At 35.8% G+C, this 23,986-nt stretch overlaps 2 protein-coding genes across 2 annotated transcripts in view; both read right to left on the bottom strand.

Moving 5' to 3' along the window:
• The window catches only part of esr1 (estrogen receptor 1), a 30,151-nt gene extending 23,035 nt beyond the window's left edge, over positions 1-7,116 (bottom strand). The window contains exons 1-2 of the mRNA XM_007253897.4: positions 6,654-7,116; positions 2,968-3,185 (exon numbers count right to left, since the gene is read on the bottom strand). Of these exons, the coding sequence (XP_007253959.3) occupies positions 2,968-3,185; positions 6,654-7,057 (622 nt within the window). The 5' untranslated portion in view covers positions 7,058-7,116. The remainder of the gene's footprint in view (positions 1-2,967; positions 3,186-6,653) is intronic.
• Positions 7,117-12,813: 5,697 nt separating this feature from the next.
• On the bottom strand, positions 12,814-19,031 carry armt1 (acidic residue methyltransferase 1). The gene is made up of 5 exons (XM_007253896.4): positions 18,416-19,031; positions 16,287-16,392; positions 15,353-15,594; positions 14,931-15,096; positions 12,814-13,610 (listed from the first exon to the last, which is right to left on the bottom strand). Exons 1-5 carry the CDS (start codon positions 18,475-18,477, stop codon positions 12,840-12,842), a joined length of 1,347 nt encoding a protein of 448 aa, XP_007253958.2. The 5' UTR covers positions 18,478-19,031; the 3' UTR covers positions 12,814-12,839.
• Positions 19,032-23,986: the final 4,955 nt, after the last annotated feature.

Raw genomic sequence — 23,986 nt, 5'->3', positions numbered from 1 at the left:
TACAAAATAAAAAAAAATTATGAAAGATTATTGTCTCAATTGTACTGTACAGATGAGGCAGCTAGAAACATTATATTGAACTGAAAAAGGAAGTACCTTTAAATATGAAAAGTGGAAAACTGGACTATATGAAGTAATATATGACAAGTTAAACCAGTCATAACGCATATTACACTAATCCATGACTAAATATCATAATAATAAATATATAAAAAAAATGTATTATAAATATAAATCTTAATATAAAATACAAAACATCAACCTTATAATAAAAGTTGACCTATTTGTAAAATTTATTTTTCAGGTGTGCGACCAAGCAGCTTTTCATATAAATTATAAAAAGAAATTATAAACAGATGGACTGAGGATGGGTCAAAGAATATACATAAGTTTTTAGTGTGCACACTTGATAAATATCATAAAATATATGAATATAAGTTGATATACTTTCTGTTTACTATATTTGTGTATTATATATATATATATATATATATATAAAATAAAGGGAACACTCAAATAACACATCCTAGATCTGAATGAATGAAATATTCTCATTGAATATTTTTTTCTGTACAAAGTTGAATGTGCTGACAACAAAATCACACAAAAATCATCAATGGAAATCAAATTTATTAACCAATGGAGGCCTGGATTTGGAGCCACACTACAAAACACACTACAGGCTGATCCAACTTTAATGTAATGTCCTTAAAACAAGTCAAAATGAGGCTCAGTATTGTGTGTGGCCTCCACGTGCCTGTATGACCTCCGTACAACGCCTGGGCATGCTCCTGATGAGGTGGCGGATGGTCTCCTGAGGGATCTCCTCCCAGACCTGGACTAAAGCATCCGCTAACTCCTGGACAGTCTGTGGTGCAACGTGACGTTGGTGGATGGAGCGAGACATGATGTCCCAGATGTGCTCAATCGGATTCAGGTCTGGGGAACGGGCGGGCCAGTCCATAGCTTCAATGCCTTCATCTTGCAGGAACTGCTGACACACTCCAGCCACATGAGGTCTAGCATTGTCCTGCATTAGGAGGAACCCAGGGCCAACCGCACCAGCATATGGTCTCACAAGGGGTCTGAGGATCTCATCTCGGTACCTAATGGCAGTCAGGCTACCTCTGGTGAGCACATGGAGGGCTGTGCGGCCCTCCAAAGAAATGCCACCCCACACCATTACTGACCCACTGCCAAACCGGTCATGCTGAAGGATGTTGCAGGCAGCAGACCGCTCTCCACGGCGTCTCCAGACTCTGTCACGTCTGTCATGTGCTCAGTGTGAACCTGCTTTCATCTGTGAAGAGCACAAGGCGCCAGTGGCGAATTTGCCAATCCTGGTGTTCTCTGGCAAATGCCAAGCGTCCTGCACGGTGTTGGGCTGTGAGCACAACCCCCATCTGTGGACGTCGGGCCCTCATACCATCCTCATGGAGTCGGTTTCTAACCGTTTGTGCAGACACATGCACATTTGTGGCCTGCTGGAGGTCATTTTGCAGGGCTCTGGCAGTGCTCCTCCTGTTCCTTCTTGCACAAAGGTGGAGGTAGCGGTCCTGCTGCTGGGTTGTTGCCCTCCTACGGCCTCCTCCACGTCTCCTGGTGTACTGGCCTGTCTCCTGGTAGCGCCTCCAGCCTCTGGACACTACGCTGACAGACACAGCAAACCTTCTTGCCACAGCTCGCATTGATGTGCCATCCTGGATGAGCTGCACTACCTGAGCCACTTGTGGGGGTTGTAGAGTCCGTCTCATGCTACCACGAGTGTGAAAGCACCACCAACATTCAAAACTGACCAAAACATCAGCCAGACAGCATAGGTTCTGAGAAGTGGTCTGTGGTCCCCACCTGCAGAACCACTCCTTTATTGAGTGTGTCTTGCTAATTGCCAATAATTTCCACCTGTTGTCTATTCCATTTGCACAACAGCAGGTGAAATTGATTGTCAATCAGTGTTGCTTCCTAAGTGGACAGTTTAATTTCACAGAAGTTTGATTTACTTGGAGTTATATTGTGTTATTTGAGTGTTCCCTTTATTTTTTTGAGCAGTGTATATATATATATATATATAATGTATTTGTATATGTATATGTATTTTTTTGTTTACAGACAATGTATGATTTCCGAAAATTTTGAAAAACCCTTGGAATCCCCAAAATGCTGTTTAGTGCAACTTTCTCCTACGTCTTTAAGGAAAAAACTTAAAAAAAAACTATATAACTTATATTTAAATTACACTTATTAAAAATATAATGCTTTGTACAAATGTCATGTGTGACATATTACATTATATTTAGTCAGATGTTTTTTTTTATATTAATAATATTAATAATAATAATATTCAAGACACTTTTTGTCCCTGACCTTTAGTTGTCATTCAGTACAACGTTAATAAAGACCCTTATTTTGAAATTATTATGGAAGTTACTGCAGTTGTGTGATCAATTGTAACAACAAAGAAAGACCTCTAGGACCCTTCAGCACACACACGCATGCACACAGTTCAGTGTATTTCAACATTATTTGATAAAAATGTCATTCTACTGACAGTAAATTAAAGAACAAAACTGAGTGTCATTCAATACAACACAGAAAACATATTGCAATTACTTTTGTATACAAACAAGGTTATTAACAGAGCAAGTACAGTTTATTTCTGAACATATACACTTGAAATAAGAATGAAGCTAATAACGCTTATGTGTGTATTTTTTCCATAAATTAGTCGCTAAACTGATTTACATTTTTTGGGTTTCTTGTCGTTTTCCAACAACACTTAAATATCAAGCAAAATGCTGAGGAAACAATACATATTTACATAGGGGACACATTTGTGCACAATATTAAAATAAAATACAAAAAAAAACTTAATCAGTTTATTTTATTGACTTTTATCCATATACAGAGAAGACTAAGCGTGTATCAGCACTCTCGGTTAATGTGATGTGTAGAATTACTATACAGTACCTTGTATGCTCCTCTTGAAGAAGGCCTTGCAGCCCTCACAGGACCACACACCGTAGTGGTATCCTGATGCGTAGTCACTGCACACAGCACAGTAGCGCGTCTCCTTCACCAGCTCAAACGCTCCTGAGGCTCTTGCTGCAGTGTACATGTCCTGCCTGTCGGTGGCACTGCACAGATCCTCCCGTACTCCTGCCTGCTGATTGGCTAATACGTTGGACCTGCACAGGACACAGGATCTTCCTTAAGACCAATAGGATCACAGCATTTCTGTGATTTAGTCAGCTGTAGTTTTTATACTGTAGCACATTACCGTTCTTCACAGATATTTACCATTTTATTCATATATTTACACACACTACTGGAACTATACAGGCATTAATCAGTCCAAAGTGTCACGTGTGTACCGACAATACATCATAGAAGACATTATCACCCACAGTGGACAGCACAGTGGATGGTAATGATTATGACATCTGACTTAAGTCCATGCAAACTGACAAATGACAGAAATCACATCCACATTCACAGCTGGAGACCCCATAATCATATCCAACAGCTGTTTTTTACCGTCCACAGAACATGGCAAAACTCATGGGACACAATACTATTACCTGGTTCATGACATGTAGCATATCAGTGTAGGTTAAGCATGTAAATTAATGTAATGTAAGTATCCAATTTTAACATTTTTGACATTGTGAATTTAAGACCCATTTGTCAAAAGCAAGACCTGCAGGCCACACCCAGCTCACAGCAAAATCCAGTAAGACCTGTGAAATTATTATGGTATTCTACCATAATATTCCCCTCTTTGGCACTTTTTATTAATAGCTGAAATGTGTTCCTTTGAAGTTATGAAACAGCCTCTTCCCATTTTTTATAGCTTTTTTCAAATTTGAGCTGTGAATGGAGTCATCAGGAGGTTTAGTTACCCTTTAATACTGTCCCTTTTCACTACAATGCTTAACTACAATTCCCAGCATGCACTGCAACACAATATGCGCTCTGAACCCCCTCCCCGAAAACAATCAGCGCTTACACGCAGTGATTTTCAGAATCCTCTAGAAAGTTTTTTTTATGCCTAGTGACTTTTTCTCTTTCTTCCCCTTTTTGTCTCTCTCTTACTACTCCAGAAGAGATGATGGCCCTTTATGTAAATGGGTTTGACACTCCAGCTTCAAAACCATAGTTTAAAAAATGCATTCTGTTAACAATTTTGGGTAATTTAATTGTAATTTTACTGAATGTTAATTCAATTCTTGATATTCTACAGATTTTTCATGCAGTTCATGTACAGCTCAGCTCATCATTCTGGACACATTTTTTATTTTCTTGATAGGTTCTTATTCATTTTGTGATACATGTCCATTTTGCATATATACATATTATTTCATACATGTGTAACCAGCCAAATTGTTTTTTTTTTGTTTTTTTTTACTTTTAAAGGATAATGTAATTCAACTAAACTACACTCTGAGCACATCTGTATTGTGTACGTGACATCGAGTAGGGTCACACAAGATGGGCGCTGTTCACCTCTGACCTCTTGTTCTAGTGTAAGTAAATGTTTGTTTTAAGCTTAATTCTGTTGTTCATCAAACTACTGCGTAACATCTGAGACAGATTGGACCACCATCACTGAAAAACACTCACATAATCAGCTCACTGGGTTTTATGGCTCATTGTTTGATGTACACTAGATCCTGTTTATTTTCTTTCTGATAAGAAAATACTGTAATAACATATGTTTACACTTTAACTCTGTATGAGATGTTGCATGTCCAAATCCAATTGTCCCTTTCCATCCAATTTTTCTGGAAATCAAGAGTATTATAGTTGGCTGTGACAGTCCTGTGAGAATTTGAGGATCAAGCACTGATGTTGAATGACTAATATTTAATATTAATGTGTGTCTGCTCTGATGGGCCCAATCCCACAAGTATTGCTTTTCTGTTAATCTTATATACAAGCTGTATATCATCGCTGTTCAATGAAAAACAAGTATCTCCAAAACTGCAACATTTTATGTATTTCTGTTGGTCTGTTCATCAATAAATTTTGGCACAGTGTAAGGGACAATTTGTCTGTTCAAATTATGCAGTAAACTAAAAATCGACAAAAATGGAGCTACTAGTTTTTTATTGGACAGCGACGATATGCACACCAGTATCAGCATTGTGTGCACCTTAAAGTAGATCATTCACATAATTAGAATAAGTGTCTGGATTCTAGTAAAAAAAAATTACAAGGAAATATATATGCTAAATTTCTCAGAATTCACCATTAACCCTACTTATCAAGGAACATCTCCGTCGTTTTATTTTTTCCTTCAAAGAGGACGTGATAATCTCTGTGCACTCCTGTTATTTGCACAAATAGTTCTTTTCTCAAGGTTTAAAAACAAAATTAGCTCTGAGCTCGTACAGACCATACACTACTGGGATACTTATAAGAAGTGTTTCTTTCCATTGAAAAGCTGTTCTGTAAAGTTAATGAAGATAAAAGCTGTTCTACTGGGAACTTTAAAAATACTTTTAGCACCAAAAAACTAAAAAGTCTCTCTTAAGAACACGTTTTAAGGTGCTACACAGAACTGAAACCTTTTTGTTTAAAAGGGGTATTTAGAATATACATAAATAAAGTGCTAGTAAAAAAGGGATAATGGCATCAATAGGAATGCCTCCCACAATTAATGCACTATGAATAATTCTTGTAAATATGCTGTAGGTTTAATAGGTAACATCTGTTTTTCTGAGTGCAGACTAAACATGGCTCATTCAGACTCTCAGATAGTCAGTGCTTCAGTGAGCCGTAATTGAAGCGTAAGGAAGCTTTATCTTTCATCTCAGGTCTTTAACACACATACACACACACACACACATAGCCACACACATTAACACAATTTACAGGAAAAGAGTAACAAGTCACTTGTTCTGTTCTTTGTAGTACTGACAAAGAATGTGAAGATGCACACAGTGGGTTTTATTTCCTGCTTATTATAAATACAAATCACTTGTTCTGTTTTAAAATACATTTAACTACTAATAGTTACAGCAACTACTAATCCTACTTAAATGTGAATTTATTGAGAATGTATAACTATAATTTGCAGGTTCTTTCTTTACTTTCATTTTCTGTGTTTTATTGATGACACAAACATGGGCAAAATATAGAGAATGTTTTTTTTTATTGTTGATGTTTCCTCAGAACAGAACTGCACATCTAACATTTCACTTATTTCAAATCATAAAGAAATATTAACCAACTTTGTATCGCTCTATGTGTGGATATTGAAACAAATTTTGAACTTAGTTTGTTATCAGTAGGAATAGTATTAGCATCCTTAATGTAATTCTTATTCTAATAGCCTTTTAAGGGCCCTTATAGTAGCTGTACATCAATGCTGTCCAGCACAGTTGCTGCTTTTCCTGCTCAATCTCATCTACTGAATGTGGTAACTAACCACAAGAGATAAATAAGGTGTGCTTGAGGACAAAGAATCAAACATTGTAAATTCACCAAACATACACAAGACAGCAGAGCTGGAAAAGCCATGTTGTGCTTTATATAGATTCATTGTCATTTAACAAAATGACTAAAAACAATGAGCACTCATTTTTATACTGTGTGACCTGCAGAGATGAAACAGAATGATACATTTAAAGATAGTTTAAAGTCATTCTGACCTGTAGACAGAGCTGGCCGAAGGCTCCAGGTAGTAGGGCACCTGTTGCTGACCCCCAGCGTGAGTCAGATAGGTGGGTGGCTGGGGGCTGGAGGACACAAACACCAGTGGACTGGCCGACCCACTGGCCAGAGACTGAAGAGTTTCTTCGGCCAGGGGCAGCTGGGGGTCCGGAGGCGGTGGGTAAAAGCCCACAGGGGATGATCCGACGCCGGAGGCTGGGTTGTGGTACTCATAAGCTCCATCCAGGAAGTGGACAGTGGAGGAGATGCCCCCCTCCTCTGGGTACATGGGGGAAACTTTGGGGGTCAGCTCCAGCTCCAGCTCACTGCCTCGTCTCGAGTTGCTCCTGCGCCGCTGCCTGCTGCCACCAGCAGCCTCAGCATGCGCCTGCTCACTAGACATCACCACACAAACACACACACACACACACACACACACACACTCACAGGCAGCATGACTTACAGCACCAGCTGCTCTCACACTCTGACTAAGAGAAAGGGATTTTTCTCTTTCTCTTTCCCCTACCCTTCCTCTTCCACTAGCCCCTCCCTCTTTTACTCTTAGTCACTACTTATTCAAGCACAGTCTCTCATACCTAGTTTAATATGCAAGTAATAAGCATATTACTGAAATAATACTGAAATAGGTTTGTAAGAAATTATAAATGTAATTTTGTCAATATCAACATAATGTGCCATTTGTATTCACAACATATATGTTTAAATATCATGCAAACACTATGTAACAATAATTTGTTTTACTTATTTACTCATTACAGATTATTACAAAAGCATAATAATATTTACCTTCAATTTAAAGTACTTTTAATATATTATATGCAGTTTTCTTTATCTGCAGTGCATTTACATGGTTAAATCATGAATAAAACACATTTATTTTAGTATTTAGCATACTATTTTCCGCTCAATGTGTCTTATATTGTCTCTAAATGTATTTGTGGTAAAGCTTAATATGTTCACCCTGTCTGTATAAAATATCATGCTCATTTTTTATATATATATATATAATTTTAGAAAATCAAAATGTATCTTTTAAACAGTTCAAAATGTCTGCAACTCTATGTCATCCAGGTTTTTATAAAATTTTCACTATGTTTTCACTAAAATATTCCACTCTCTCATGCAGCTTGCCAAAACAGGGTGGACAAATGCACGCATGTGAAATTATGAAGCAATAAAGCAAGGAATAAACACTGCCTGGACACACAAAAAAAATCACACACTCTAATATTTTGTTGGAGCGCTGTTAGCTTAGATTGCAGCATGCATTCACTGTGGTATTGTTTCAATAATCTTCTGCAATGTCACAAGATTTATTTCAATCCAGTGTTGCATTAATTTTTCACCAAGATCTTGCAGCATTAATGATGGTAGAGGCTGATTATTATAATATTCAGCAATATTCATTACTTATACAGCATCTACTACAGATTTAGCAAACAATACTATTCAGTAACTACTATGAATGATTAAATAAACGCTGAGTAAAACATTGGTTGATTGTTTTACGTTTTTTAATTACATTTAAGAGCTTGGGATATAAGGGATATAAGGACATAAGGGATAAAAGAACAAACTATGTTTACAGTGTAATACTCGTTTGAAGATATTGTATTAAACTTATGAAGTGATTATAAGTAATTTACTGAATATTCTGCTTATGTTAAGAGTGTGCAGCAGTGTGATTATCTTGTCACAGACGCACATCTTTCCCCTTAGAAACGTTCTTTCAGTCTGCATCTCTCTCTTTCTAAAAAAGGAGGCAAATTAAAAGACACGACTCGGTCGATAGCAGAGCAGGTCATCGCAACCAGGTAAACAAGAGACAGGAGGTCAGCACTTCATTCAGCTGCCAAACAGCCGTACAGGTGACGGATGCAGCGAAAGAAAGAAAAACATGGTAATGTGCTTTTCTGCCATCGGAAATTTAATTACATTCTGAAACAAACAATATAAAAAGCTTTAAAAGGTCAAAATCTAGAGTTTTTACTCATCAGGCAATAATGAGAAAGAGAAAAGCAGCTAAAAGAGTCTTATTGCTCTGGTATGATATTTATGAGGCAATATCTCAATTTAATATAAGCGGTTACTAATAGAGACAGAAGAATGAAGTGGAAAGTGAGTAGGAGTTCTGAGATAGGCAGCAGGGGTACAGGGCGTACTAGGAAAGGCTTGACTGGAAAGGATGAGTAACTGTGCACTTTAGTAGATATAGGAAAAACAGCCACACAGTATCGTGTAAAATCAGTTATGAAAACGGTTTTAGCGGTACACTGTGTAAATGAAAGGTCAGGTCAATGTAAAACACACAGCTCCTTCCAGGTCGATTGACATGGGGATACTAGTAGACTTGGGGACCCTCAAGTCCTGTTATTTTACAAGAGCTGTGAAGTAAGTTAGCACTTTTAAACTAGTAACAAAAAAGGATGTAGGCACAACACACACAGTATATAATGATCACTAAGACTAAAGACTGGTGTCAGATCATCCGTGGATCATTTAGTGTTGTTCTGATTGCTTATATATGGTTTATATTTTAAACTATGACACTTTTTACACTGGCCTTTTTCCAGAACTGGATGTGCTTTCCCTGCAGGACAAATGTGAAAGCTGCTTTTGAGGCTAATAAAGCACAATGTGAGGACTGGTGGTACTTTATTACTGTAATAATCTCAGCTTTGTGGAGTCAGTGAGGATACTGACAGCATAAAACTCTTGTTGATGGACAAAAATCATGAATAAAGGCAGCTTGTTTGGAGTATCACCTTTACAGTAAAAATCCACGCATCCCAAAAACACTGTAGTTGTTTCCAATATCCAACGTTTTTAATAGCAAAGGTATGTATGGAATTGTGCAATCAAGGTCCACGGTCAGTAAAAACAAACCAGTGGCAATGAGCTCCTCTCCCAAACCGGCCCAAAATTGGTACCAGATGTGGTACTAATTTTATTTTATTTTTTTTGTTAGAAAAAGTGTAAAAACGCTCTTAAAGTATTGCAATATACTGTGCCATACAGAATTGTAACCCCTGTATTGTGAAGCATATCATAATAAGCAATTACTTTAAAGTACATAAAAAAATAGCAAAATAGCTTAATAAAGTTTCTCATTAATACAGAATTAAACTAATGTCTGCAGTAATATTTGTGTACATGAAGTACTTGCTAATTATAATGAACTGGAACCCATTATCAATTTACTTTGACCAGATTTCAAACAGATGACCCTGATTTACTGATAAAAACATTCTAGATAAACATTCAATCATTCACTCAGTGAGGACAAACGAGAACCTTGAATTCAATGTTCATAAAATGAACTGTACTATAGATCTGTTTACAGCAAAGGCACGTTTTTAGAATATGGTTCACTCAACTAAACATTAAGGTTTATTTAGGAAAGAAATACAATGTTTTTCTATACTTTGTAGAACCTGGTTTTGCATAATTTTAAAATGATTATAATAGTATGATTTTTTTCATGATTTACATCAGTCAAACTGCTCATCAGTGGCATTTCCTTTCTAATAAACTAATGTGGTCAGGTGCTGACTGTTCTGACTAAGTGTTAAGTTACTATAATTATTCACACTAGTATTCACTACACAATAACCCAGGTCACAGTGAGGTGAGGAAATCCCCTTTGTCTTGCGCCTCAATATGAACCACAATATGTTCCAAATATCAGTCGTTAAAAAAATGAACAGAAAAACATTTACCAACCATTTACCAGCCTACACACTTTATGTGTTTAGAACGTGGTTCAGCTATTTTATATGTTTGTATTTATTTCTCTTACAAACTAGTCTTTTAGTATGAGATATTTAGTTACTATTCAATTTATTCTCTCCTCTGAATGTAACTCAGTAGAATTAGTAATGAGCTGAAGCACTAACAATATACAATATTAAAATTATACAGAATACTGCTCTGAAATGCTCAGCACTCATAGAAATGCCAAAGCCTGTTCACAAGTGTTTAGTGACAACTTGACATTTACTCACACTTTCAAATATTTGTACAAGACCACATATTTACTTTGAGTTCCAATCTTGGCACAAATATTGCATTTGCTGGCTAATTTTTTTCCCTTTCACTAAAGATCCTATTATGTATTAGGATCAAGTCTCAAGTGTTCATAACAGCAAAGCCTGAGCAGAACATATTTTTTTTATTTAAGTGTTTGACTAATGAACTGTCAGCAAAAGCAAAACACTTTAACAAACAAAGAACTCTGACAAAAGCACAAGATTCCTTTTAGGCACATTTTCCAAAGCCCTCTGAAAAAAAAAAAAAAAACAATGTACGGAAAAAAAAACCCAATGGAGAATTTCAGTTTATTTATTAAGTTTCAGTTTCAGCCAATTTTGCATTACAATATTACAATGGTAACTACGTGATCACTGTGACAACTTAAGTAAACATTTCTCTGTTTCAAAATGCCTGATAATTCAGAAAAACCCTGCAGCCAACAATCCTTAAGGCTTTAATCCATATCCATATGAATGATTATCCACACTGTAGCAGCACTCAACACAAAATAAAAGTTTATTTAAATCTTTGAAAGCCCTAACTAGTGTACACACTACTGTTCAAAAGCCTATGGATTTGAGTCACATAATCACTTTTCATATAGCCTACAATCGCATAACCAGGCTCATGTGACTCAAATCCACAGATTTTTTTTTTTTGTCAGGGTTTTGTGGATGTCATCTCTTGTTTTTCAAACTCTTTGCAAGCACGTGTCATGCAGCAGTACGGGCACAACAGATCATGCTTGTGATTTCTGTCATTTCTGTTAATGAGTAACTATAACGTTTTCCAGAATAACACCACACCAGGGTGGCAAAACAACAGAGGCGAGGTGCCTAAGCTTATATGTGCATTTGTGTTGTTTCAGAAACAGATTTACTCTGCAGACAGATCTGTAGTCTGTGGAACTAATATTCACAAATGTGAAGCATCAAGGCCTTTAAGATTGCCAAATCCAACCTAAGCAAAATTCTGAATATATTAAGGTTATGTGACTGCAGCCTGCAGAGTATTTATTGCTGTCCAATGAAAAACAAGCATCTCCATTTTTGTCTAATTTTAGTTTACTACATAATTTGAACACACAAATGGTCTCTTACACTGTGTCAAAACGTATTGATGAATGGACCAATAGAAATTCTCCAATAACCTGAAATAAACTGTTTTAACATTGACTTCCATTGAATCTCTTGCTGTTTTGGAGCCAGCAGAATATGTTTTTGCACTGACAGTGCTGCACTCCATTACTGTTTTTACTAAATTTACCTGTATTAATCTGAACCAAAACTATTCATACACTGGTAAAGTGCTTGGGTTGATTCCCCTACAAAACAGAGTACTGTGAATGTAGGTGGGTTCTAAGAAGTTCTACCATTTCTGTGTAAAATGCGTTTGACGATAGTCAATAATGAACCATTTTAGCACCCTTGTAATGTAGATGACCAAATCCAGCACAAGTGCTTAACTACGGCCACAAGTCACATCACTTTGGTCAATGGAAATAATGACAAATAACTATTTTAGGATTAGAAATTAGTTACTTTACCATGCTATCCACACTGCCCAGCATGCCACTTGCAGGACCCAATGAGCACATGGACGAGCAAAAGCCATTATAAACCAGACAGTATAGTGTATAGACAACACAACAATAATTATGGCCAATTTTAATTCTGAAATTAAAGCACATAACATAGAAAATTCTGTACCGTAAATTTGCATCCTCAAATACTGTGAGATTCTCTCCATATAAATATGGCACAAGAGGAAAGCTCTGAAACACCAGTAAATTATATATAGTTCAATTATATATCATCTTCTTTATGTATTTTCCATTCACTTACTTGTTGGCAAGGAATCTTTTTTAAATATATTTTGTTCTGTGCATTTTACCAAGGAACAATATGACCATGTTCTGATATGCACCTGCTGCAAGACTACTGTAACTGTAACACTGCATGCTTTTGTTCTTAGGAACATTTGGAAAAAGCAACTAAACAGAAATATAAACATTAAAGACATATTAGTGCAGAGTGTAATTAATTATATAACTAAATAAGAATAATTTCTCTTCAGGTCTAGACTTGTATGTATGTCTATGAAAGCTCTCTCCAACATCAGCCCTATTGTTCTCAGGGAGGACAGAAGAACTGAACTATTCCGTATTTTCCAACGGTCATCCAGTCTGGCTCCTGAGAGGTAAGCTTCTCTCCCTGATCAGACTGTAAGCCCACCTGTACGTTAGCCTTTAGAGTCCTGAGGCTGCAAAGTGGGGCAGGATGAAAGCCTCTCAATGCTCTGCCAAAAGGAACAGTGTGTTCCCAGTCCCTGTCACCCGTCAGCTTACGGTAATTTAGGTCCCCCTTAAAGAGAATCAGATCTGAAGCCTGAAGAGTGGAGTAAAGGTCCGCTGCATCAGCTCGCATGTCACAGAACTCGTTGGGCAAGGTCCAGAACTGATGGTCATGGTACGACCACACACCCTCCTTTAGAAATCGCTTCCACTGGACACCGCAGGCAGACATTTGCCTGTGATTGGATGCCATAGTTTGACTTATTGTCCAATGAAAATCCTTCTTGGTGACGTCAGACACAAACCACGGAAAGCACTTTCCGTGAAACCGCACTTCCTTAGCTTGTCCAACGGAAATTAGAAAATCTGCAAGTACCAGATCAGTGACGAGTTCAAAACCAGAGTTGTCCAGAACGATGTCAACTCTAGCTCCGCTTTTTTCTGTACCCACAGAACCCTGCAGAGCCATCAAAGCTGACCAAACCTTATCAGAGTCATCCACCAGTATGAAACGCTGCAGATCTGCCAGAGAGTCAATGGGGCTGGACTTCTGGGAATTGTCCTGTCCAGCTGAGATGGACAAGTCACACTTGTTCCCCCACAAAGACACCTGTAAGGACATCCCACAGGAAATCTGATCACCACACAGTACAGCAACACCAGCAGTGGTGTTCTTTAAATTGCATATTAATCAAGCAGACAAATGAAACAGACTTTGTATTACTAACAGTTAAGTTATATTATAAGTAACTTTACTCATTTACACATTAGAGATAAACAATAAGACAATATACTGTACTGTGATACTTTACATAATTGTAATGGACAATATACTTTCTGAGCGTACTTTGGATATTGTCGGTTCTAAAAGAACACTGAGCAACAGCATTATTCATTACAAAGATTGTAAATCAGTCCAGGTAAACTGGATAGAATGTGGTACATTTTGAATAAAAATCACTGTACTAAGTATGAGATAATTTGAACACTAGTGATGCATTTTGTTGGTGATCCTGAGATATTGTATAATATTAAAATATCTTAGAACCACGCCTGACACAAACAAAAAAACAGAAAGACAGGAACCACCTACACTGTCAGAGATGGCACATTACAATAACATATTCATGAGAAGAAAATGACGGATTGGATAATGGAGGGACAGACAGTATTATTCAATTCTGCAACATATCTAGCCTGTAATAGTTGTAATGTTTATTATGCATTTCTTCCTGTGGGGTAGCTGAGCGTTTATAAACAGTATTATACAAAAGTAGGTACACTCTAATTTTTTTGTAAATGCTGTGTAACACTTGTGACCTTGCAACATTAACGAGTCACATGACACCGGGGAAGGGAAAAGGGGGCCCCCCTTTTGTTGCCAGTGGTTTAGACATTAATAGCTAGGTGTTTTTGAGTACACTTTTATATAATCTGTACACTGACAATTTTATTTCAAAATGTCAAATTTGTTGTCCAATGAAAAGAGATAATACAATATTTACACAAATGTGAGGGATGTACTCACTTTTGTGAAATACTGTAGTTTAAGCATAGTAGCCTAACTTGAGACAACCATCTTATGTTTAGTTCAGTTTAAACTAAACACAGTAAAATTCTGCATTTATACCAAACCATGTTAAAAAAGATAAAAGGACAAGTTGTGATGGTGAAGGATTAGATCTAATATTGTGTACTATATGCTTGAGTATTATTAGCTTAAATCTTTTAGCCTATTATAAAATCCAATGTCTTTCTGAATCATTACCCAATAAAAAAGTCTAGTTGTTCAAGCTACATTAAAATGCTCTTTGTGACTAAATAGAGTTGTTATTAATGTGGATCGTTTTTAAATATACAAATGTACAAAACTTACAACTATTTTATTTTTAAAAGGGCAATTGCCCTTTTCAAATAAAGACAGACTTACCTGCAGAAACTTGAGAAATGCGTCGAAGAGCTGATTCTCAGTGAGCTTGTCAACGCCTGTAAGGAGGTCTCGGAGGTAAGTACAGAGGGATATCGTTGCTTGCTGAGACTCAAAGAAGCTTTGAGTCTTTGCCTCCTTGAACACGTCAAAATCACAGATTGGAGGACTTTGGAGACAAAACAAAACGAAAACGTTACCACCATACATTTTGCCATAATACACATAATATAACTTAATATAACATAATATAACTGACATACAATAACAAGTAGAGAAAATACTAATTTTGTGTTCAGGTTGGCATATAAATGGTTAACAAATGTGCATAATATGTTTGGGCCATATTGCCCATACCTAATATCATTTCTCAGTGTGAAGTTTCTGAAATCTAACACAATCTCATGATATGGGTCTTGTCTTACTTAAGCCATAAGGCTTCCTGGATTCTCCTGTACATGTAGCACTCCACATATAGCCATGGCGACTTGAACCAGCTGACAGGCTGCTTGTTCTCCATCAGGTCCTGTTGTCTGTGAATGTACTCATTCCAGGCTGCTGCATCCTCTGCTTCATCAGTCAGAGGTAAGACAGGTTTGTCTGTCTGCAGCTCATTCCGCAGCTTCGACAGGAAGGAGATGGCCCTTTTCTCTGCACTGACTCCTTCCTGTTGATGCACAAATTGTAAGATGCACTATTTTTACAAACGTATTTCTCACCCCAACACAGACAGTAATAGTTTGCAGTGAAGATTCTGCTACAATTTAACATTTCTTTTGTCTCTTTTCACTTTCACTTTCATATATAACTTTTGATTTACCTAATGCTAATTACCTAATGTTTTGTCTTTTTTGCTGTTTATATTTGGCTTGGCTGTGCATCAGTGAATCGTTCTGGCAAGTGTTTGCATTGTGCACAGATGCTCATATATTTGCTCATAATATGAAAGTGTGTATTATTACTAAAGTTTTAGTTTATAACAAATATGTAAGCTTACAGCTAAAACATTAGCTTTACACAGCTCTTTTTTGAATATTTCAAAGAACTGAACATTAAATTTATAGCACATTTCCAGACACTCATTTGTCATTGCTTTACTGTAAAACACAATCAACTTGCAAACAACAGTATTGTTTTATTATTTTTAGTTACCTTTTAGATCATTACAACCCTAGTAACCATGGTTTTCTATCTGTTTCTACCACTGTTCTGTACCATGGTGCATGAGACAACATTTACACTGGTCACTCAGGCAACGAAACCAAGTGTTATGCAGTCACTTTTGCTTTGCCTCTTCCTAAGTGTGGTTAAAGGGCACAGCCGTGCTGCAAAGAAACATTCTGAAGCATTTCTTTTTACCTCGCCATGTTCTTCAAAGAAGCTGTTCTTATTTCGGTGAATAGTGTCAATGACTTTCGTCAGGATTGTTGGCAGCCTGTCCCTCACTGTCAGATATGCAAAAGATCTAGAGGAAATGCAAAATAAAGAAACAGGAGTTCAAGTATTGTTACCAATTAAAGACCTTCAGAACAATTTTAGTGACTAGCATTGCACAAATAAAATCAAACCTAGCGGACAAGAAGGTGTAAATTAAATAACACACACAGACAGTGCACAGCATTTCACACAGCAGTTCATGTTGTTTATTATTACATCAGATATAATTGCCTCTGTGGGTTTTAGCACCATTTGAATGAGGCAGAATATAAAACATCCAGCCAGAACAGAGCTCATTTCTTCTATGTTATTCTTAAAGGTACAGTAAAAGAAACTGCCTGATTATTTTAAAAAGAAAATGTTTATGTTAAAAACCCAAGCACACAAATCCACACAAACATTAAGTTTACATATCCGCACACTTAGAAATATGTATATGACATGACTCCTTAACATTAAGCAGACTATACTTACACACTTTGGCTAAGTTTATAAGAGCAATGGAGAATCCTTTAAAGCATTCTGATGAGTATTTTTGTACATATTCTGACTTTTGCAGCGCTAAACGAATTCTTCGATAAGAGGAACACAAACACCTCTAAAATACGTTGTTTATCCTGATGATAAAAACAGCCTGGCTAGCTCAAATTGGTTATGTTGTTTGATCAGTCTACTCTGTAAAACTCTGTAAAAAAAGACACCACTTCAGTTTCTAAATCAGTTTTTCTGATTTTGCTATTTATAGGTATATATTTGAGTAAAATTAACATTTTGGTTTTATTCTATAAACTATGGACAACATTTCTCCCAAATTCCAAATAAAAATATTGTAATTTAGAGCATTTATTTGCAGAAAATGAGAAATGGTCAAATTAATGAAAGATGCAGAGCTTTCAGACCTTAAATAATGGAAAGAAAACAAGTTCATATTTATAAAGTTTTACCAATTCAGAAATCAATATTTGGTGTAATAACCCCCGTTTTAAATCACAGAATTATTTTTTATTTTATTCTATTTCTATCTTATTTTATATATTTTGACAATTGCTCTTTGGGTGTAACTGGACCGTGAATCATTGAACTATTTTGGTCAGGAGCTGGTTCACCAGCTAGCTAACTTAGCTAGATAATTTACCAGTATACCTACGATGTGTTTTAATCTAGGTGGCCGGCTTTTCAACCTCTCTGGCTATGAAGACTAACAGTTACCCAAAACCAGTTAACAAAGCTAGTTACTGGCAAAATCTGGTCTTGAGCTGGATTCCTCTCAGCAATATTAACAGAAAACTAGCTTAGCTAACCTCACAAACTGTTTTAAGACACTAATTACTATATCTACTATATACTACTATACCTCGATTTTCTGCGTCTATGTGAATTTTTGAATAGCTTGGCCAAGCTGGTCGATCAGAATCACAATCGTTACTACCAAAATCAAATGCAACCTAGGTGAGCTAACCTACACTATTCTGGTCAGGGGCTGGGTAACCAGCTAGCTAGCACACCAGTATAGCTACAGTGTTTTAATTTAAGTGACCGGCTCTTTAACCACCTTGGCTATCAAAGACCACCCTAAACCAGTTAACTAAGCTAGTGACTAGCTAATTCTGTTCTGGATTCCTCTCAGCAGTATTGTAACGAGCAGCTGTATAAACAGATAAGTTAGCTTAACTAACCTCACCTGCTGCTTTAGGACACTAGGTTAGCTAAGCTAAATGTCTTTGTCTAATGCCTCTATGTGAATATTTTGAATGAAAGTCTCAACAGTAACTAAGTAAATCTTAGTTTCAGACCGTTGGCTCGTTGACTAGCAAGTTATTCTGAATTAAGACACAGCTGAGTATTTGACATTAGCTGACTTAGCTAGCTCACCACCTGCACGCCTACACACTAAAGCCTGACAGCTAGCGTTAGCTACCAAAGCTAGGCGGCTAACAACAAGCACTCTCAGCCCGAATCAGTCTTCTAGCTGCCCAGCAACAGCCAACCTCTCCAAACACGACTGATACATGAACACTGCCTCTACTGTACATACAGATCTAGCTACATACCCCTCAAATTTAGCGGAGAGCGACTGTGGAGTCTTATCTTGGTCTGTCTCCATGTTTGCCATCAGGGAGGAGGAACTGTGACGATTTACAACCAAACTTTACTGAAGCCGGGCGGGTAGTGGAGTTAGCACTAATAGCAGCAGCAGCTGAAGGAGTAGCTACAGTGTTTTGTTCATTTTACACTAAAAACATAGAATAACATTCAATACTGTGTATCATGAGAAAATATCCAGTTAGATAACGCTAGATAATAAACATAACCCACAGGTTTAACGGTCTAGTGGTGACTTGCTTGATTCAGTAAATGCACACAGCGGGTTATATCAGTAGAAAATGACCGCTGATCGCTAGAGGGAGCCCGCGAATCTTCAGTAAATGGCGTGAATGGAGCTAAACGCCTAAAACCTCAGATTATAAACAGTAACTAAACACTTGTCCAGGATATTCCTTTAATGTCGGAAAGTAAAATAAAGTATTTTACTACGAAAATAAGCAAATAAGACCTGTATGTTTCCAGTCTTCTACAGAAACCGATTTTAGGTAATTAGTAAAGACGCTAGCATTACTGCTACTGAGTGAATGGCTGGTGGGCTGATACTGGAAATACCATTTTCAGAAACCTGCCACAGACTTGTGTGCATCACGTTTAATATAAAAGCTGCATGTAACGTTAAAGGGGGCTGCTTATATTCAAAAATATAAAAAGTCAGAAATAATTGTTGTTTTTATTTAAATAATGATCACAAACCAAGCTGAACTGCTTGAATTTTTGCACCCGTGGCATAAAGTTATTCAAAAGCAGTGTGTAAGACTGGTGGAGGAGAACATGCCAAGATGCATGAAAACTGTGATTCAAAACCAGGGTTATTCCACCAAATATTGATTTTTGAACTCTTTAAACTTTATGAATATGGACTTTTTTCTTTGCATTATTTGAGGCCTGAAAGCTCTGCATCTTTTTTGTTATTTTAGCCATTTCTCATTTTCTGCAAATAAATGCTCTAAATGACAATATTTTTATTTGGAATTTAGGAGAAATGTTCTCCGTAGTTTGTAAAATAGAACAACAATGACTTTTTTAAATTTAAAAATAAACCTATAAATAGTCAAATCAGAGAAACTGATTCAGAAACTGAAGTGGTCTCTTAATTTTTTCCAGAGCTGTATATATTTTACATCACCCAGCCATTGACTATAACTGGAGTTTAAACGCTTTAAAAATGTCTTCTGTGCTGAAACATTATTAACAATATTGTTCTGTGTTGCAAAAAATAAGAACAATTTTCAGTAAAAAAAAAAAAAAAAAAAAAAAAAAAGATCAAACATTTATAAACTGATTTTGTTTAACTCACGCGGTCTCACCCTCTGGTGGTCAGATAAACTCAACGCTGACCCTCTGTGGCCTTAAAATGAAACTTCCGCACAGATGATTTGTTAAAGGACCAATATGTATTATATTTCCTATACTAACTAAATAAAATAATGCGAAAGTGTAAGGATATTTTTTTTGTTTGCATTGTACGGTAATGAGCTGAAATCTGTTGGTATTGTAACCCCCAGACCCTACTCATTTTAACAGGACATCAGCTAACTGACTAATAATGTGTGGGCCGGCATCACAACGAGAGTGATGAGGGGAGAGAGCGCCATCTACCTCCTCAGTAAGAGCATGGGCAGTTGCTATGTGCACTAATTTTGGGGAGGATTCTGTTTTTGGACTGATGAGTCTGCTCTGACATTGAGTAGCATTGGTCTAGATCACTTGCATACTGGTAGTCATCAGTATCATAGTCACTGTTAGTATTATCAAGTGATACCATCAAAAATATAAAATAAAATAATTTCTTTTTTTTATTGATTACTTTTTCTTCTTAAAGCTACAATAGGTTTGTTTTCTCTGTAAAATACATGAATAAAAATATTTACATTAATTCATAATGTTACTTACATAACATTATGAATTTCCTAATGTTTTATTTTGGAACAGAAAAGAAAAAAGCATGTATTAAATACTATTATTGTATAATTATAATATCTCTAATATTATTATTGTTATTACAGGTATCTGATATTTGAAGATTTGTACACTAATATGGCAATGGAATTGACTGTATTACTGTAAATAAGCATTGCAGTGGGAAGAATAACCCACATTAAGAAACAAATACACATATTAGGACAGATTTAACATTATCACAGTATACCTATTTTGTATATTTGCAGGCCCCTGGCTCAGGAGGACCTTAGACAGCTGGCTACACTTGGTAAGTGCTAAAACCACCTCCGTCAGTATGTTAGGTTAGAAATTTGATGTGCGTTTATGTAGGCACATTTTCATTTTAAATAATTATGTTTTCTAAATCAGTTTCCCTAATACAATATTTTACATTGAACATCAGTTTGGAAGACTAAGCATAAATATGGTATAATTTGAAATTAATTAGGTATTTTAGTTCATTTTAATTTAATAAAAATATGCCAATAGTGTGTAAAGCTTATCTATAGGTTAATCATCCAAAGTCCAAAGTTGTAGCTGCTAGTATTAGACTGTGGAATCCTACTGACAAATTGTTTTTAAAGATCCATGTCTGCAAAAACTATATCATTATTTTCATTTTAAACATGTACTATTATTTGTGCACTGACGTTTGAAAAAATAGTATCACAGTACATTTACAAGTGTTAAATCTACACTGTTAGTGTAAAATTAACAATGCTAGTGTTACATTTTAACACAGTGTTATTTTTACTAGTAACAGTGTTGATTTAACACTGACAAATTTGCTGTGTAGGCCTTTAACTATTGTAACATTTATACCACTGTATACTGGTTCCTTCAAAATAAAAAAAATTCTATTGTTTTTCAACAAAAAAGCTAAATAAAAAGTCAGCTCACTTGCAACAAATGACTTACTACTTACTATTTCTAAATGATATGTATAAAACTGTGTAAATTATTAATGACACTAGTTTTTAATCATTACAACATTTTTAACTAATGCCTCAATTCATTATTATTTACATCATTCTTAAGCATTTGTGATATTTAGGAATGCCTTAGTGTTAAAATAATAACTGAGACATTACTTAACCATTTAACAATGTTTACTACTATTGTAAAAACTGTTATTTTTGACTCTTATTGTATGTATTACAATATTAAATCTTGTCTCAGGCAACCCTTTTTTAAACCCTCTAGGTTTGTTATATTCGTCTCGTTAAAATGCACCAATTTAAAATAATCAAAAAAAACATTACCTACATGTTCCATAATGTAGATTACTTAACTGCCAACATAAACAACAGTGAATTTTATTTAATTCACAATTTGAGTTTTTAATGGAATCTAGAACTGACTCATTATGAGTTAGTTGTGAATGTGATCTAAAACTGGGTAAACGTAAAATTGTTCAGGTACAGTCTTCCTTGCTGTTGTATTTTTTTAAACAACCAAACCTAGATTACTGGAAAGCCAGAATCTCTTAAGCTCGTCCTTGGATTTGTGCCACTTATTCCATATTTCCTGTCTACTCTGGCAAGCATGGTTTCCCTGAAGCTCACATCCTGTTCCAGATCAGCCTCCTTCAGTTTGCTGATTGAACATCTTGGGGTGTAGATGGTTTTTATTAACCATTTAGTTAAGGTCTCCTTTTAAATGTTGGAGACAAAACAAAAATAATTGAGAACAAACCAAACAGGTACACTGTTTTCTTACTGCCCAAACTACCTTCACCATTCATACAAACATAAGCAATTCAGAAACAAAGTTACAAGAAGTTACAAGAGTTATAAGAAGTCACTAGTTTTTTTTTTTAAAGTTACCTTCCAGTAATTAGGAGAAGGCAGGAGTCTCTAATTAATGGCAAATCTAATACTTGTATTTCATATACAACTAAACCTCTTAAAAGTCAGAAGGTAAATTAAGTTCCGTGCACAGCCTTTAAAAAGCATTTTAGATCATCTTAATAGGCACTGAGACAATGTTATTACATTTTAAAACATGCCATTTACCCTCACCTTCATGCTGTAAGGATTTCAGGAAACCCAGCCTAGATTATTTTAGATTAGATTGCACTCTAGTTTTATGTCTATGAAAGGTGATTTATCAGTATATAAGTCATGTGTCTTTATATAGCAATATAGTAAATATATTTATATATTTACTATATTTATATATATAAATAAATGTATAATTCTCTCTCATAGTAGGCTACTAAAACTTTTTGTTAATGTATTTAGTAACGATATATAAAAAAGCATTAAACTTACTTTAAGATTATTTTAATAGCTTGTTGGGGGAGTGTTGTTGGGTATTATTTAGCACAATGGTAGAATATCCCAACGTAGCGGTATATTAAATATAGTAAATAAATTGCATGTGCACATAAATGCCCTTAAAAACAGGCTCTTTAAGTCATTGTGCTAACTAGTTTGGCCTACATTACTAGACTTTAAAGGGGACATAGCTTCACCTGGCTGACAACAGGGCAGGAATGATGGAGCAGTTTCTTTTTTTAAACAAGCCCTGGAGCAATTCACACTTCCCCCATTCTTCTCAGACAAAAAGTAATAACTGTTTGGCAAGCTGTTTTGGCCTAAAGTCAAAGCAAACTCTGTTTTTACTAATCTCAAAAGATGCATCTCTACACATGATGTAGTTTTTACTAGTAAAAACTACATTCAGAGAGATATGACTTTACACTCTTTTATCTATTTATCTCTTACATTCTTACTAGCATAAGCTCCAGGTACAAAAATCTACAATTACTTTATAACTAGTAGAATAGTAGAAATCTCAACTCAAATTAAAGCTTTATGTGATGCAGCTTTTACTAACAAAATCTCTCTCTAAAATAAACAATAAAGCCTATATTTTACTATAGTCATAATTAGAGTTGAAATTGCTACTATTCTTAATAGTAAAAACTTAAGTTACAAGTATCTACAATAACTTTACTACTATAGTATGACTAAAATAAAATATATTTTAGTGAGATTTTATTAGTTAAAACTGCATCACATAAAGATGTAATTAGAGTTTATATTGCTTATATTCTACTTGTAATAAAGTAATTGTAGATCTTTGTAACTGGATTTTTACTAGTAATAATGTAAGCTGTGAAATTATGAGTGAGTTAGAACTTCACTGGTAGCTAATTTATCTCACTGGTGTCATTTTAGGTTAAAATAGGGCGTTCCCATACAATTGATAAACAAACACATTTACATAAATACTTTAGGTTAGGTCTCCCTTTCTCTCTTTCTCTTTCCTTGTTCAGTGTGTTGTGTTTTGTGTGTATGTATGTGCGTTGTGTGTATTGTGTGTGTGTGATTCAACGGTTGAGAGGAGTAATCAGACGGACCACGTTAACAGAAATGTAAATGAAGTTATCCTGCTGCTGCTGCTTCAGTTATAACTTAACTCTAGCCTACCTCTCCACTTCTCTCTCTCTCTACTTCTCTCTCTCTCTCTCTACTTCAGTGAGTCGGTTTATGGTTAACACTAACTGGAGATTAAATAAACGGCCACAGTCCGCCTGACCCCCTCCTCCTCCTCCTCCCCCCCTCACT

The sequence above is a fragment of the Astyanax mexicanus genome, chromosome 1, assembly GCF_023375975.1.
Source record: "Astyanax mexicanus isolate ESR-SI-001 chromosome 1, AstMex3_surface, whole genome shotgun sequence".
Taxonomy (NCBI): domain Eukaryota; kingdom Metazoa; phylum Chordata; class Actinopteri; order Characiformes; family Acestrorhamphidae; genus Astyanax; species Astyanax mexicanus.
The sequence above is the reverse complement of the archived record's forward strand: the minus strand, read 5'-3'. Positions and strand labels throughout refer to the sequence as shown.